At 35.1% G+C, this 18,091-nt stretch overlaps 2 protein-coding genes and 1 long non-coding RNA gene across 4 annotated transcripts; 1 reads left to right on the top strand and 2 right to left on the bottom strand.

The window, feature by feature from the left end:
- Positions 1 to 1,758: 1,758 nt before the first annotated feature.
- Positions 1,759 to 7,321, top strand: LOC103862761. Of its 2 annotated transcripts, none has more exons than XM_009130083.2 (3): positions 1,759 to 2,502; positions 2,706 to 3,574; positions 3,656 to 4,507. In XM_009130083.2, the coding sequence occupies exons 2-3, from the start codon at positions 2,708 to 2,710 to the stop codon at positions 4,265 to 4,267; spliced, it is 1,479 nt and encodes a 492-aa protein (XP_009128331.1). In that variant the 5' UTR covers positions 1,759 to 2,502; positions 2,706 to 2,707; the 3' UTR covers positions 4,268 to 4,507. The 2 variants fall into 2 exon arrangements, 1 of the variants encoding a protein (XP_009128331.1); XR_004454983.1 differs by adding an exon at positions 6,811 to 7,321 and having other exon boundaries at positions 1,760 to 3,574; positions 3,656 to 6,720.
- LOC103862760 lies at positions 7,230 to 10,514 on the bottom strand. The gene is made up of 2 exons (XM_009140452.3): positions 7,762 to 10,514; positions 7,230 to 7,662 (listed from the first exon to the last, which is right to left on the bottom strand). Exons 1-2 carry the CDS (start codon positions 9,740 to 9,742, stop codon positions 7,358 to 7,360), a joined length of 2,286 nt encoding a protein of 761 aa, XP_009138700.1. The 5' UTR covers positions 9,743 to 10,514; the 3' UTR covers positions 7,230 to 7,357.
- A 2,684-nt stretch (positions 10,515 to 13,198) lies between these two features.
- Positions 13,199 to 17,846, bottom strand: LOC103853156. Its single transcript, XR_004455085.1, has 2 exons — positions 13,455 to 17,846; positions 13,199 to 13,378 (listed from the first exon to the last, which is right to left on the bottom strand). It is a non-coding gene; the product is annotated as an uncharacterized LOC103853156 (long non-coding RNA).
- Positions 17,847 to 18,091: the final 245 nt, after the last annotated feature.

Below are 18,091 nucleotides of genomic sequence, written 5' to 3'. Positions count from 1 at the left end.
TCTATTATATATAACACAATTAACTAATAAAATATGAAAAATCAAGTCCGAGATTTTAGAGTTATGTAAAAGAAATATAATTATGTATAGAACATAAATTATCTTAGTTTAATCGGAATCTCATCTCGAATAAATTCACGTAAATAAAAAGTACTCCAATAATCTACTTAAAATATAAAATCTCCTTTTCAAAAAAAAAAAACGTAAACTTAATAATATTTTTTTACGTGCAATAGTTGAAAACTAACAATTGAATATCGATCTAGAAAATTATTTTAATATATCTAATGGTAAAATATTAATTGTAATAACAAATTTTGTATTTTGTATCTTACATGAATTATACGTCTTTTAAATCTAAAGTCTATTTTATTAACATAATATACTTTTTATTCATTTATTATTTTGACGTTACAAAATATTGCTTTAGTTTATTTGTATATTAATATTTTAATAATTTAGTTTATTTTTAAGTAATTTTTAAGTTATCAAGAATATAATATATTTTAATAATATAATATCTCATTTTTATGTGTGTTTGCGTTGAACATATTTAATTTGTAGTTTGTATATTTAATAACACCTTGTTGTCCAGGTCTTATATGATCGGACAATGATCTAATATGAAATGATCTGTAAAATAACTAAGACCATATACAATGGTGTTGAATCTTTTTATTCAAACTGTAAGTGCAAAGGAGTAGTTGAAAAAGTAAAAAAAAGGATGATCTGGATTAAACCTACTTGAATTTATTCAAAGGTTGAAAAACTAAAAGTGGAAGCCACCACATACACGTGGGTGACTTCTGAACCAAACATAAAAGAATTTGCTCTGTATACGCTAGCCCGTGTATATTATAATATTAGAAGGTATAGAAACTCTTCTCTGTTGTCCCATAGTAAAAATAATTAAATTGTTGTCAATTGATTCTATATTTGTTAACTGGAAAAATACATCTTTATGTCTTCCTTACATCATCTTTAATTGGTTTACGGTTCGACCATTTCTAATACAATGAGAGTAACATAATATTAGATGTTGATTATCTAATTCCAATTAGAAATGCACAGAATGATAGAAATTCAAGGTGAGATCACTTTACAATTTTGTCTTTATATCTATATAGAGTTAGTTTATAGATTACTCTATTTCTTTCAAAATGTAATCAATTTTAATTAAAATTTGTAATATTTAAAAATTATTACTTTAGAAATCTGTCATTTAATATATAAATTTAATCAATTTCATAATAATTTACATAATTTAATTGGTCACACAATATTCAATAAATATAAAGTTACATTGAAATATAAAAACAATTTATATAGTGGAACAAAAAATACTTTTAAACCATTATATTATAAAACAAATGGAATATTAAAATTATATTGAAACATTAGAATAGTAAGAATTAGAAAAGCTGAAATCTCAACGTCGATCATTTACGTCGGCCATGCCTTAGACCATCTCCAATGTATTTCTCTATTTTTTTTCTCTAAAATAGATGAATTTTATAATAGAGATAGATTTGTCTCCGATGTATTTTTCTATTTTCTCTCCTGAAAAAGAATATTCTTGATATATTCTTTTCTAAGTTTACAAATAATACTTTTTATTAGTGAAAGTTGAAAACCAACACAATTTTATTTTAGTATTTTATAAAACTATGATATTATTTACACTAAATATTTGTTTACATATTATTATGTAAATAATAAAATATAATTATATTTACATAAATAATATATTTCACTAAAAAATATTTTCGGTTATAATTGTTTAATTAAAAAGTTAAATGATCATTTTGTAAAAATAAATAGAAGAGGTGAGATGGAAAAAATATAGTTTCTCATTGGCCGATTATTTTTGCCTACGTGGACACTCTATCTAAGGCTGATATCCTCATTTTATTACTTGTTTGATGTGAGGAAAAATTATTTATTGAAAAATGCAATGTGCATATATTTCTTGTGTAGCAAAAAATTTAGGGAAAATTGGATAAATAGGACACTTTGAACTTGGATTTGTCACATTAGGATTTCTAGAAGATATTTTAGGAAAATAGGATTTTAGATCTTGTAAAATACCAAAGTACCCTTAATTTACCAATTATGTTGAATTTAAATTATAAATTATAATAATTTTCGTAATAGATTTTAATGTTAAAATTAAAATCTATAAAAATTAAAAAATAAAAAAAACACTAAATGGGAAAAAAGGAGACGCGGGATGCCGCAAACCTAATTCCCCTTTCTCTTTGTCTTCTCCGTCGTAGACTCGTCGCTCTCCCACGGCGATTTAGGGTTCAACGGTGAGAAGCTCTGTTCTTCGTCGGTGTTTCATCAGCCCGTGGTCTCTACTCTCGTCTCCGTCACCATCCTTTTCGATCTCACTGAAGACACAACGGCTGCGAATCGTTCTTCCTCTTCGTCGGGTCAAATCGATTTTCGAAGTGTTCTTCCATCAATTTCGCCTCTCAATCTCACAATTCTTCACAGAAGGTATTGGATTTCATCTATAGATTCTCATATTAAACGAAATCGAAGTGTTCTTCCATTAAAGCTTGATTTTTTTTTAAAATGATTTGCCGTGTTTCTTAAAATAATTTTGTTTCACGGATTGGTTGATATTATTGAAACCTTTACATGTGTGATGATATTGAAACCTTTACATGTTGAACTAATAATTTTGTCACGGTTTGTAGCTATGTCTGAGGAGCTACCGAAGAGGCTTTTTAAGGAGGGCGAGGAGCCCCGAGTTACTCAGATCAACAACAACTGCAGGATCGACTACATAATCCGAAAGTTCCAAGCGTGGCTGCCAAAGGAGTTGGATGTCGTGAAGAAAGACCCGGTTTTTCATCAGATTTTTAAGCTCCATGAGAATGGTCTTGGATACTCTGCGAGGGTGATACACAGCTTCTTGTGTAGGGAGCTGGTGACTTTCTTACAGCACGAGCTATGGTTTGTCTTTGCGAGGAGACCGCTTCGATTCTCATTGCAAGAGTTCCACGCCGTAACCGGGTTTGAATGCGATACTCACATTTCGATTGAGGAGTTTGAAGAGTGGAAATATGATGGTGGTTTCTGGAGCAAGGTTTTGAGGAGAAAAGATGGAACAATTACACTCTTCAACCTGTGGACTAAGGACAAGGAAGCTGTAAAGAAATGGAAGAATGCAGATCGCATACGTCTTATCTACTTGGCGATCATTCTTTGTGTGGTATTGGCGAGAGATGAGAAGGCTAATATCCCCCTGAAGTACATCGCGGTGGTCATGGATCTTGACAGAGTTCGAAGGTATCCTTGGGGAGTTGCTGCTTATGACCTTCTCTGCAAATCCATAGCCAAAAATCGTTCCCAACTGAAGGAAAAGACCACTAGCTATGTCTTGGATGGCTTCTCATACGCCTTGCAGATTTGGGCAATGGAAGCGGTGCCAAAAATCGGGAAGCTTTGTGGAAAAAAGCTGGATAAGGGTTTCAAGGACGGTCCTAGATGCATAAACTGGATGGGAGCTGCGAAGGTGTCATATGAGGAGATCATTCGCTTGGAGGAGATTATTACACCCAAGGTAATTTTATCTATTTATGACGACTCTTTCCGGTTTGAAATGAGTAGTTAGTATCTAACTGTATTTCCCTGTCTTGTGTAGGATGACATCTACCCATACATCTCATGGACAGGAAATTATGATGTTGTCAAAGCTCAGGCGTTTCGCAGAGATGATGATGTGGAGGATGACAGAATCAAGGTTCTGATGGAGATGATAAAGAAGGGGCATGATTTTAGTGAGCATGTTTGGGAAACTGAAGAAAATGAAGTGATTTCTTTATCTCTCGATGACGAATCAGCTGTGAATGATGAAGCAAGCGTGAATGTTGAAGCAGCCGAGAGTGATGACGACTTTCAGACTCCGAAAGGATCAAAAAACGTTGGTTCTAGATCAAAGAGGGGTAAAAAGAGGCTTCCCGATCGTGGTATGGAGAAGAGAAAGCATAAGGTTCTCGCAAGTGGCGCAAAGCAAGCTCCTTTTAATGAAGACATGAAGGCTTTTATGACACAGTTGTTTGAGCACAACTTCTCTGGAATGGAACAAAGGATACAGAAACAGATGGCCGAGACATTTGAGCAGATGCGGACAGAGCTTAAACAATCACGTAAGGAAGCCAGCGTTGAAGTTGAGCTTGGAGAGCCTTCACCGACAAAGCCATCGACGAGCCAGGCACCGTTGAGGAGGTCCACACGCGGGGTAAACAAACACTAGTCTTCACCATCCTCTTCAATGTTATTTTGTCTTGTTTAAGTTCGTGGTTTGCGTGTCTGTTTGTTTTATTGGCATCTAAGTTATCGGCCTGAATTTTGTTGTACTTTATAAGGTCTCGGTTTGTATGTGTGCTTGGTGTGTAAGTGTTCTTGGTTTGTAAGTGTCTTGTTTGAACTTATGTAATGGTCTGGAACTTTTATGTAAAATAATTATTAATGATAATGTATTTTGGTATCTCAATTATTGCTTATTTGTCATGAAATAACAGGATGGTTCCGAGACTACATTCGATGTGAATTATAGTGAAGCAGATGATTTGGGTCGCGGGATAGGTACACAAGGGGTTGAAGGGCTTTCTCAGACGTCGTATGTGCCAGGCTTTGATCCATCTCAGGACAAAAAAGAAGAAGACTGGTGGACTCCAATGACTTCGGTCCGAGGTTCAGTGGATAATCCAGTAAAGAAAGAAAAGACAGAGATGAATACAGCTCCACCGCCGTCACAGTGGGAGAAATGGTGCAAAAGAAAAGGTCATGGACTTCAGCTTAGCGATTCACCATTGCCAGAAGATGCTTCTCCGCAGGCGTCACTTTATTATATCTCCGAAGAGTCATGGAAAGGATTCACGGAATGGGCATTAAAGCCTATACCTTTAACAATTGGTCCTACATGCTTTAATTTGTCTGTAGCTACAAGAGTAGTAAGTGCTGGAAAATGGCTTGGAAACGAGGTAATGAATCTTGTACTAACCTTTAGTGAATTTATCTTCCTAACACTTCTTATATGCTATATTACTTAACTTTCATTGTAAATTTTTAGGAGATGGATGCGGTTATGTTTATATGGCGTGTGAACACTACATTGAATCGTTGGGCCCCTCGGCGTGTTGCTTTCATGAGTGCTATGTTTTGCCTCCAAGTAGACGCTGCATACAAGAAGTTTTTACCAAACAAAAAAGCCTATCAATTGCCTGATTTCCTTCTTGGGTACGGCAGAGGAGAGCTTCCATCTCATGGGCGGACTGATCTAGTTTGGGGTGTTGATGTTGATCGACTCTACTTTCCTCTGTTTGTAAATGGTAACCATTCAGTTCTTTTTACATCCTAGTATACATTTCTTCGTTTACAAATTTTTGTGGACACGAACGCAGGTAATCACTGGGTTGGTGTCTGTGTAAACATCATTGAAAGAAAAGTAGAAGTCTTTGATTGCGGTCGGGGAAAGAACAGACAGTACGTTGAGAAGTTTGCTGCTATCATTCCTAGGATTGTGAAGTCCGTTGCACCACAAGAAAGACAGAAGCAGCTACTCCTCTCATCATATTCTATCGTGGATGTGCCTATGAAGTTGAGATTGAATAAAAGTTGTTGTGATTGCGGTGCATACGCTTTGAAGCACTTGGAATGCTCGCTGCTTGGTCTTGACGTCAGTTTAGTGGATGATGAAATCATTATGGGTTGTAGACAGAAGATTGGAGTGGACTTATGGGAGGCTGCACACGACCCCATCTTTGCTGAGGTTATGACACGATATGTGCCTTCACCATGGGAGAGGTCTGAGGTCTTTGACCTGGAGGATGATTGATTAACTGTGATTTTAGTAGTTTGGTTTGTTAGAATTAGAAAACAACTTTGGCTTTGGTATTTGATTTGAATTAAGAAACAACTCTAGCTTTGATTTTGTATAAATTATGAAACAACCCTATAAAGAACAAAATCATAAAAACTGAGGACCCAAACCCTAAACAAACCCTTAACTAAAACCATAACCATAGACATACCCTAACCAAACCCTTAACTTAAACCATAACCATAGACATACCCTAACCAAACCCTAAAACCATAATACAATCATGATTCTTAATCATACCCTAAACAAACCCTAAATCTGTAATTCATAGTCAAACCCTTAACCCTAAATAAACTCTAAAACCATAACCGTAGACATACTCTAACCAAACCCTTAACTAAAACCAAATACAAATTAATCCAACGCCTCAAACACACACCTATTTATTGATTATTTTTGTACATTGGTCACTATCTAAGTACGTCCGTCCACTATGTTTGATAGATGTTTAAACACTAATTTAGAGGGTTCAAAGACAAAGTTCTTGTGGTGTTATCGATAAATTCAAAATGATTTTTTTCTGCTCTGCCTTAGCTAGAATACGCGTTCTGGGAGTATGAAACGACGTAGTTTTGGTTATTTTTTTGACCTAATCTCTTTTCTTCCTCATTCTTCCTCGACAGAGAGATTGCAGCGGCGAAAATTTGGAGATCGACTCCCTCATGTCTTCAGTAAATTCTTCATCCACTACAAGAGATCGCCTCGCGAAACAACGGGGAATTCCCACAAGATGCAATTGCGGTGAGGCAGTGAATCGTTTCACTTCAAAAACAATTCAAAATCCGGGAAGATTATTTCATTGTTGTCCTTTGGGATCTCAAAAGGTTAGTCATGTTATCATATAACTGTCTCGTTGTTGTCCGATGAGAGTAGAATTAGTCAATCTAATTGTGTATTGGATGTTACTGATGAAGGACAAAACCCACTTGTTCAAATGGACTGACAAGTCAGTTGTTGAGGAGATTGAAGACTTCCAAGACCTGTTTGACGTGTTACTCGTTGACAATTCCGAGTTTCAGAAATCAGTGAGAGCTGGTGAGGCCATGATGACACGCCATGAGAGTAGAATTCAAGAGATGGAAGATGCAATGTGCCATTGCGAAGAGAAGACCTTGGAATGCATTAGGGAACTTAGGGGCATAAAAGCTTTGTTTGTGTGTTGTTTGGTGATGGTCTTCTTGTACCATATCTATGCATGATGTTCAACTACTTTTATGTGCTTCCTCAACTTGTTGTTTCTTATTTTCAAAGAAGTTAAGACCATGTTTCTTGTTATTTCGAGGTGATCATCATCTACTGAAACGAATTATTTTGCAATTACTTTGATTGTTACTAGAATAAATCGATTTGTCTCTATAGTTTAGCAAATACCAAATTGTCAAATAGGTTCTTAAACAGAAGATCAAATTGTTTCAAAAGCAATAAAGAAAAAAACAGAGACAGATGCAGACACATAACAAACTAGATGGGTAAATCGCATGTTCCTCTCTTGTGTCCTTCAGTTCCACAACGGCTACACTTATGCTTTTTATTCTTCTTTGATCCTTGAGAAGATGCGATCTTGTCTTCTACTGATTCATACCTTCTCTTTACTGGTCGACCAGCACTCTTTCTTGTCTTTGGTGGTAAAACCTTTGCAAGTTTAACCTCAGCAGGGACATTCCATTCTGACTCTACAACTGCTATTGGATTAATGGAATCTGCATAGGCGGTTCTCCACGCTGCAGTGCTGTATAAGGCGTCAGTGAATCTGTGCACTTCCATACCTGTCAATCTCAAAAAAAACTTGATCAATATGAAGTCTATATGATGAAAATCCCGAAAATAAATAATTCTCAAGTATTCATGTGTTTATACTTCCATACCTCGTGAATAAATTGCAGGAATGGCGTGTCGGCAAGGAATTTTTCCTATATCATACTTACCACATGTGCATGTTCTTCTTTCCAAATCAACATGACAATCATATATGTCTCCTTTTACAACCGATCTGAAGTTGTCAACCTTGTAAACCTGGAATCCTTTTGCCTTCACAATTCTCCTATCAATCTTTCTCTCCACCTTAGCGGTTAAAGGATCTAGATGCTTTGAGCTTAACAAGCGACGCTCATAGAACCATCGAGTCAACAGTTCTCTTATACTATCAAGCAAAGGAATAACCGGATATTCTCTAGGTATTCTAAGAACTGAATTTATAGACTCTGCAGGGTTCGTGGTCCTAATGTCATACCTGGAACCAGGGAAGAGAGAACGAGCCCATTTGCGCACATCAGCCTCCCGTAGATATCTTCCAAGCTCAGGACTCATATCAAAAATTTCGGTGATACGTTCTTGAAATTCAGTGTATCTATATGCCCGTGAAGCCTTTTCTACCAACGCAGTCAATCCTTTTGTCTTGAAAAATGAGACCACATTGGTCAATAAGTGATGAATGCAAATTCCATGTGCTGATCGAGGGTAGACAGTCCCAATAGCTTTAGAAATAGACGCATTTCTATCTGAGACAAAAGCTAGGTCTTGACAATCAGCAATAACCACTTTCAACTGTCTGAAGAACCACCCCCAAGAATCGTCATTCTCTGAATCAACAACCCCAAATGCAATCGGATACAAATTAGAGTTACCATCTACAGCAGTAGCAACAAGAAGTGTCCCTTTGTATTTATTTTTCAGAAAAGTTCCGTCAACAACAATCACCCTTCGCATTGCATTGTAGAATCCTCTAACTGATTGCCCAAATGACATAAATAGATACATGAATCTTCCCTTCTCATTAGTTTCATAGTGAGTATGCGTACCAGGATTTGCTTCTTTAATCATATGCAGATATGCTGGTATTTTAGAGTAACTGCGATCTGGTATACCTCTAGCAGCTGCAATAGCAAACTCACGAGCTTCCCAAGCGTGCCAATAAGTAATCTCACAACTATGCTCCATTCTCATAAATTGAATGATGTCATTCGGTTTTGGGCCATCGTTTGCATCATCAAATCGATGTTGTATCAGAGTCCCAATTGTTCTTGCTGATGCTGTTTTTCCGAATTTCCTTTTCTTTGAAGGAGCACATGAATGTCTTCCATCACATTGGTTGATCATGAAATATGTAGACCCATCTATTCCTTCTGCACGCACAGTCCAGTTGCACAATGCATCTTTACATCGAATATACCACCATTTTCTCGTGGATTTGATAACAGTGTAATCGAAATTATTCTTCATCGCTAAAATTTCCATTGTTGCCTTCAGAACCCCTTTACTTGTGAAAATTTGATCCTTCTTCACGAAGTCTCCTCTCCAAGCTCGACCATCCTTATCACTGTCTCCATTGTTTTGAAAAAGTTCAATGTTTTCACTCCTTAAAGGACCGCAACCATCTGCAGCGACATGATTCGTTCTTTTAACAAAAGACTCCTTTGACGGCTTGACAAACTCTGCTCGATTTATCTCAGGAACTTCTTCATCCTCAACATTACTTGAATCGCAAGGCTCCTTATTCAAATCGATATTGACTCGTTCCTTTTGATTTACACCGGAAACAGAGAACATCACACACAAGGTAGTAGACGATTCCCTCTTTGCATAGCCCACAAAATTAGATGCTTGCCGATCATTGGTGATAATAATAGGAGGATTCCCTTTTTGATTCAACAACGAATAACTGAACTCGGCATTAATGGCATTATGGTCCACCCCATAATCCTCACACACCATTATCTTGAGCTGCTTCAACGTAGTAGTAGTTGCTAATGTTACCATTCGACCACGCCTTTCTTTGTCTACCACGAAACTCCAGTCATCACCGCGACTACACATCCATTCACCCGATTTGACATAGATTAGAACCATGTTGTATTGATAGAGAAAAGAGAGATGATTATGTCGATGAAGAAGAGAGAAACACAAAGAACGACGACAAAAGATCGTGGGAGAAGGAGAAAAACGTGGGAGAAAATATTCTTGGAGATATTTAGGGAAGATTTAGTTTAGATTTAGGAAACATCTTTAACCGATTATGGAAGTTTCCATATTTTTCGGATTTCCTGTAGAATGTATAACCTATGTAAGTCAGAACACAGTAGAGTAGATGTGAAACATATTCTTCCCTAGGCGCCACATAAGGTAAAAGGCAGACCACATCATGGCTCCAAATATAGATAGGGTATATCAACGCATTGTGGCTACATGTCGTAACCAAGCTAAAGGTATAAGAAAGACATCTTTCTTGATTATAACGTAACGTAACCTAGCTTTGGTTAGAATATATAAGAAAAGATAGGTTACGTTGTATACCAAAGATATATCTATGTATAAACATTAGTAGCCGAATTCTAGACTAAGTAGATGACCAGAATGAGTATTATAACTGTAGCTAGAAGATGAAATAAAATATGATTCATTTTAAAAAAAAAAACAATTTAAACATATATATTGTCATACTTATGTTTCCAATAGTTTTGATATTTTTTAACATTTTTAAAATTCAGTTTACTATTTTTTCTATTAAAAAAGGGTAAAATATGTCCAGAATTGTCCAAAATATCAGAAATCCTATTGTGACAAATAAAAGTTCAAAGTGTCCCATTTTTCCAATTTTCCCAAAAATTTAAGTACTATTTGGAAGCATAAATGAACTGGCTGATAGAGATACAATTAAATATAAGAACATGTTGAGTGGAGTTCATATGAACTTTTTTTGCATATCTTCTTAAATCAAAATTCTAGAAAGTGTGTATATTCACTGGTTTTTTTGCTTACAACTTTATGCCTTGAACACTTGCACCATTAAAGTGATTTTGATGGGAGATCTCAAAATTATAAAGGAAGAAATTGGATGTTGAGAATTTTGCTTACATATGGTCATTTAAATTTGTTACAACCCAAAACTGGCGTTCTCAACCACCAAAATTGACTGGTATTAGTGCAGACCTTTGATGATACTCCATAGAATATGTTTAAGTAGAGATTCTCTCTCTCTGTCTCATACGCATACTCCTCTGTTTTGCTTTACATATCAATAGTTGAACAAAAAGGGTTTATTTAACAATATATACATTCATCTTAAAAAGATTCCAACCATTTCAAATCTCCTGCAAAGTGCAAACACAGTAAACATCAGCTCGTATATTAGGCTACTTTATGTGAAAAGGTTAGATGGATTGTAATGAGAAAGGTAACATGTTTTGGTAATAGGCGACTAATAGAACTGTACTGAACAATCATCATCACTGGAGCTCCAACTTTCAAGCACAATCTGTGGTTGGGCAGGCCCAAAAATTCTAGTGAATTTAGGTACTCTGGTGAATAGTGGGTGGTTCAATCATCATCTGGCGTAGATTCTAACTCAGTGGAATCAGAAATCAAATACCCCATACCCTGCGATGGCACCCTGGAGAGGAGATAAGTGTTCGCCTCATGTACAGTATTATTGGTAGGTGTTAGGACAGCTCTCACTTTTAGGTACTCCTTATTCCTGTAGTTCTCGAGAAAGATAGGATATGCAGCATTCGCCAATGCTTCATGAGGTGTTTCAGAGCTAGATATCAAGAACTCTATGTCCACAATTTACCTTCCTCGTAATCATTTTTACTATTTTTGTGTTGTAAAAGACACCACAATTAATGCTTCGTGTGCTCTTCGTAAAATATATTTTTACTATTTTTGTTTTGAAGAATATGGATATATGTTTTCCATAAATCATTTTTTGTCATTGTTTTTCTTTGTTTCAGTTTCGATGTGGTTAACTGATTTTTCTTAATAAGATTGTTAAAATTGTTTTAGTGTAGCTATGTTTTGTTTTTATTTTTTACAACAGAAATTTTAATTTTTTTTTTGATTCAGCAGTGCAACTATATATTTTCATATAAATATTATATTTACGTTCAAGATTTGTATTGGAATTTGTGACACTAACTTTTTAAAAATCCTTTTTTCTAGGTGTTCAAAAGACAAATATTTTTCTTATAATTTCTTCTTTTATTTTTTAGGTGTTATATATTTTGTGAGTATCTATTAATTTGGCTGTGATTTTGTATCAATATTTTGTTAATTTCAGTTAATATGAATTTAGTAATTATAAGAGAAAAATAATATTAGATTCAATTTTTTATTTTTTGTTATTTGATGAAATGTGAAAAATATTGTCATTGGATTATATTTATTATTGTTATGATTTTCTTATGTGTTTGAAATTTTTTTTATGTTAGATATTTTTGGTTATATTATAATTTTAATAAATTTGTGTTTTTTTTATTTAGTATATTTTGTGTTTGTGTTTTCCTTTTCTTTAATATATAATTTTTTGGTTATTGTATTTTATCGATGTTTTAATTTGTCTATATTTAAATCTGATGAAGAAAAGAATGTTCGTTAAATTCACTTGTAAACACTTTTATTGTTTTGAGTTTGATGAAATCTGAAAATAAATAACGTAAATAGGTATTGTATTTCCGTTGGGAGGGGACTAAGCAAATAGTTCTTGTACTTGGCTTCCATGATTTTTATGACCCGGAAGTAACAAAAATAATAAAAATTTATCTATAACTATAACAGAGATAATTAAAAATTAATTAGTTTTGTGCTTTTTTTCCCATGATTCTTGAGAATTAGAGGAAACATGTGCTCTTTTATGTTAATATATACTTATAATTTGTTTGTTATGCGCCATCATAATTGCTTTTTTTTGTTTTACAAATACTTAATATTAAGCTAAATCTGCTCTATCCAGCGTGGTGAAAGGTTGAGCAGAGAGCTCTCTTAGCTAAGTAATGCTTCTAGTTGGTGACAATTGGATCCACGAAAGGCTCTCTTCATATGAAGTAAACAAATGGAAATGTATCTTTTTCATTGTTGTTGTCAGTACCGTCAGTATCCTCATCTTCAACTCCCATAGCTTTATTTCTCTTGCTGTCTCTGTCTCTGTCTCTGCCTCTTCCCACTCTTTCTCTATCTTCATCCTGGTTTATAATCCCAATGGTCATGTCATGCAAGACTTACATCTTCTACATAACTTACATCTTCTACATATCCGTAGTATCCGGTATCTTTTAATCCTTGCAAATATCTTGCTTGTGTGAGCTTCCAACTTTCTCCCTAGATATTGTATGCTCTCTTCTTAATGCAGCTTTGTGATCGCATGAAGCACCTCATAAAACCGGTTGAATACATAAGAGACATACAGCAAATGTACAGCAAAAATTGGTTATGAAGATAAATCTTGAAGCTTGAACTCCATGATGTTAATCAGAAAAAGATAGTGCAACTCTGAAGAGCTGTAAGTTATCTTACACTCCAAACCATCAAAAATCTTAGTAAGCTACGTATAGAGTTTTCAGTCTTTCTGGATTTCTCATATATATAGATATAGCTTTCAGACACAACAGTTTTCACAGCAAGAGGTTAAGAACGTGGAAACTTATGTGAGAAAGGAATAGGCTTCTTCTTCCTCATGCTGCTCAAGTACCTTCGAGCTTTACCGTTCCTAACCTGTCACATTGAGTGGACGCATTTCAGCCAAGAAAAGTAACAATGCAGCTGTGAAAACTGGAAAGGGACAATGGACCTTCCAATGGCTTCCGCAGAAGGAGTCCCCAACATATTAGTCAACCAGCCGTAACGTTTTCTGTCTCACTCCGAATGTTTGTTTTGTTAGACATGAATGTTTCAAATCCGCATGGTATCATAAACAAAGGCTCTAAAATAAAAATTAACAGAGCAAAAACTATCAATGGAATCCCAAGATATACCTACCATAGTCAACAATCAGATCACTGCCACTCATCCAAAAGCCTCATAACTGGTTAGTCATAAGTACCTGATTCATGTCCTTCACCACTATCAGTGACATTCTTATCGTGTAAATATAGTTTATACTTTATAATGCAGACTGAAGAAGAATGTAAGAGATGAGAAACTAACCTATAATTTTTACAAAACAAAATCAACTTTAACACAGTCCTTCATTCCATTTTTCTTGCAAAAAAAAGTAAAATAAAACATATTAAGAGAAGAATTTGGCATCAGAAGCAGCTTTTACCTGAAAGTGTGGTTAAGAATCATCAGTACTTTGATAAATGAGTACCCATGGAAGAATCTCCTGAAAATGATAAACCGACCCCTCTAATACCTGAGCATATGCGACGTAGCGGGATAACTATTCATTGGAAGCTATGAAATCCATTTGGATGACAAATCAATTACCTTGAGGATCCGAAATTCCAAAAACCAAGCTTTAAAAGTAGTTTTTTCTTTGAAAATGTTTCAGGACACGAAAGGAAAGAAGAATCTCACTATCCGTTATTTCCATGTCATCTCCGCTGTCACCATCGAGCTCCAGCTCCAAATCGTTGAAGGTCTCATCTTGTGATCTAGTAGACGACCATTCCGGCACCGATTGCAGTAATACAAAGCGACGGGAGAGTTTCCGGTGAAGAGGGGAGACTCCCCGTTGGGTTTCATCGCCGTAGCTTCAGCTTATTCAATGGAGGTTAGCGTTTCTGGGTGGATAAAAGTATAGCCAGAGGGTTTTATAAAGATGGAGTAGCAAAGGGATGTGAAACGAACTCAAAAAGTGGAGAATAATGAATACAATTGATTGTACAGAGATGGGTTGGGATAACGGAGATTTCATGAAGATGAGACGGAAAAGACGAAATGGGAAAGTTATAATCGCTCGATCGAAGCTTTCTTCGTATGTTAGGATTTCTTTGGGCCACTACACGAAGAAGCCCACTGGTTTTCATTTCGACAGAATAAACAATGACGTGGAGAGATAAAACTCTATCATTGGTTGGAATTTACCATCCGACGTGGACATCTCCATAGAGCTTTATATCCTGCTTTTAGTATAGTTTAGATGTGAACATATAAAGTCTTCATGTAGAAGACTAAAGATCATTGTTCACTAGTCTATTTAACAATCTTTCTTTGTAAAGACTTCTCATATAAGTGTATTTTCTGTAACTCGGTAGTTATTTTCTGTTTGTATCCGTTGAAAGGGAACAATTCGGTTTAAATCATAAACCGATTCTATCACCGGTTCAAAAAAACAATGGCCACTGTGCCATGAACTACAATGAATCTTAAATTCAGGATAAAATTGTAATAATATCTCAAATTTGGGGTGAAATTAAATTTTATTTTGAGGGTTCTTTGTTTCGAAGATTTCAGTTTTTCTTTTCCTCATCAATCGCTAGAACTGACAATTGGTTGGGCCAACTATGGATTAAACCATTCCAAACAACACATGGGTTGGTGATGGTCATACCCAAATAACTTATGGTCTAATTGGGTTAAAGACCAACTTTACTCATGGGCTAACTGGTCCAAACCAAATGGATGTTGGGTTGGCCCAAAACATTTTATTATTAAGATTTAGACAATTTGAAAAAAATTTAGTCACGATTTTCTCTTCTGCGATTCTCTTCTGCGATTCTCTTCTTCCCTCCCAAATTTTTCTTCTTCATTCCTATATTTTCTTACCCACAAGTTTTTCCTTACATCTTCTCCTTAGATAGATAAATCAAGGTAACTTTCGAACCATTCCTTTGTTTTCGATTGAAGGTTTACCGAAACCCTTTAAACTGAATCTCCTTTTTGATTGAAGGTTTTCGTTCCTGGTAAATGTGTCATCTACTTACAAGGAGGTTTAGCTCTGTCTCCATTTCTCTACGTCTGACTTCTTCTTTTCCTCACGATTTCAGGTATGATTCTCAAGTTTTAACTTCGATCTCGGGTTATGTGGGTTTAACTCGTCATCCACCTCGTTATGGGTTGTGGGTTTTGTGTGTTCATGTTTTTGGGTTTCATCTTTCTTTGTAGTAAAGTTAGGATTCTGTGTTTAATTATTGATGATGATGAATCTCATTTCCATGGCTTAAGATTATTGATGGTCGTGAGTGAAGCAATGAAACAATGACACTGAGTAGTCATAACTCATGAGGTCTCTCTGATTAAAGAATTTTGCGCTTATAAACTGAGTAGTCTATTAGTGTATATGTCTATCTTATAAACGTAAGGGTTCTTTGTGTTTGTCATAGTTCAGTTTCATTAATCTTGTAGTGCTTGTAAACTTTCATACCATAATTGTTAGTCTCTTAACTTAAGTCAGTCTCGTTATGGGTTGTGGGCTTTGTGTGTTTATGTTTCATTAATCTTGTAGTGCTTGTTTTACATAGTTTTAAAAGCATCATTATATAAAGAAAGTGACAAATGACACACGTATGTTAATGACACACGTATCTTGTTTCCATTGTTTGTATGATGTATCTTGTTTTCATGGATATATCTTGTATATATCCTTTACAGATTTCCTTCACTTGCTACATGCCTCAGTTTGATCTTCAGACTTAAGGTATTATTTATCTTTGATATAAACCTAGTACTGGTCAAAACTTGTTTATATATTATGATGATTGTTTCTTTCCCATTTAAATATTTTGTTGTTTCAGAAGATGGAAGCTATGGATTTGAATGATGATGGTCAAAATGATGTGATGGATGAAGATATAGAGGATCATGAAGTATAGAAATTTCAGAGACTAACAAAGGTACACAACCAAAACGATTTCAGTCTAGTCGTAGTATCTAGATGCTGGAAAAAGTTCATTATAATTGGAGGAAAACTACCTGATGGTAAAACCAATATCAGATGTAACCTTTGTAAAAAGATTTACTGCTTAAATCTTAGTCGAAATGGAACTTCAAGTTTGATTTGCCACATGAAGGTTTGTCTAAAATCTGCTGGAACACATAGAACTTCTCAAAAGGTTGATATGATGATGTTTCGTGAGATGATAACAATGGCCATTATAAAATATGATCTTCCATATAAGTTTGTAGAGTATAAAAGGATTGGATTGATTTTTTTCTTATGCTAATTCTACTATTCAGTATTGGAGTAGAATCACAACAGTTATGATGTGTTGAAAATTTATGAGAATAAAAAACAAAAATTTAGGAAAATCTTAAATGATTTTTCTAGTAGGGTTTGTTTGACAACAAATTTTTGGAGGGCTATTACCATTTAAGGTTATCTCAGCTTGACTGCGCACTACATCGATGCTGATTTGAGTTTACAAGCCAAAATATTGTCTTTCAGTGCTTTCTCTCCACCTCATTCTCGAATGACTATTGCCTATTACTATGAAACTAGTTAAGCTGCTGAAGGAACAAGGACTGGAAGAGACAGTTGCAGAAAGATCTGGTCTGCTATGAAAATAATGCACTGTTAACTAAAATCTGATATGTTTTTTTTTTAATAAGTGTGAAAATCTTACAACATACATCTTTCTGAAACATATGAAGTATAAAATAAATCAATGGTTCATTTAAATTTAAATTTTAAATAATTCGTCTAAAACATTTAATTTTAATGGTTTGCAATTTTTTTTGAACAGTGATTTGTACAGTGTAATCGGTTCATAAATTCTGGTTTAAGTGTTTATTTTTCAGGTTTGGAAGAATTAGGATGTTTTGTTCAAAGAGATAATTACAAGGGTGAAGTTGCAAATTAAGAAAGGTTTTGATCGGACGGACAGGAACATACATATTGGTAGTTAGTTGAACCTGATCTCTCCGATAAAACATTTTGCGGCGCGAGTTTTTCATTTTTTGCGCCTTTTTGTTGCGCCAATTATCGCATTTCAGACATCAAAATTAATATTTAAATGTGTCCTTTTTGTTACTATTTTAGTAAGAAAAAAAAAATCAAAATCCCCAAATGGAAGCTAGTCCTACAAAAAAATAAAATCCCTAATTCGACGAACTTTGAACCCAGAAAAATCCTCCGATTCGTGAACAACTGTCTTCAATTCTTTTTCCATTCGTATACAGCTTGATCCTCGCTTTGATTGAGTTCCACGTGTCGCATCGTCGTGAACCTAGTAGCAAGCGATCGGTGTTCGATTCTGCTCTTACTTGCGAAGGATTGCTCCTTTTGTGTATCAATTCAAAGGTTAGGGTTTGCAGTTTTAGGGCTTTTAGTGCAAATTCGACATTTACTCGATTAGTTTGGGGTTTAATTGCTTGCTGATACTTTTGAGATCAAATTGAATCAGTTTCAGTTCGGACTTTTCTGAAGAGCTGATTCAGGAGATGAAATTTGGATGTTGTGACTTGTGGAGGAGAGGAGGAGAGTTATGCGGTGGTTGTTAGTGTTAGTTACGAGAAGAACTAGAACAAGGCGAAGAAGAAGAAGAA

This window comes from Brassica rapa, chromosome A02 (genome assembly GCF_000309985.2).
Source record: "Brassica rapa cultivar Chiifu-401-42 chromosome A02, CAAS_Brap_v3.01, whole genome shotgun sequence".
Taxonomy (NCBI): Eukaryota; Viridiplantae; Streptophyta; class Magnoliopsida; order Brassicales; family Brassicaceae; genus Brassica; species Brassica rapa.
Note: the sequence above shows the minus strand (reverse complement) of the source record. Positions and strands in the feature narration are given on the sequence as shown.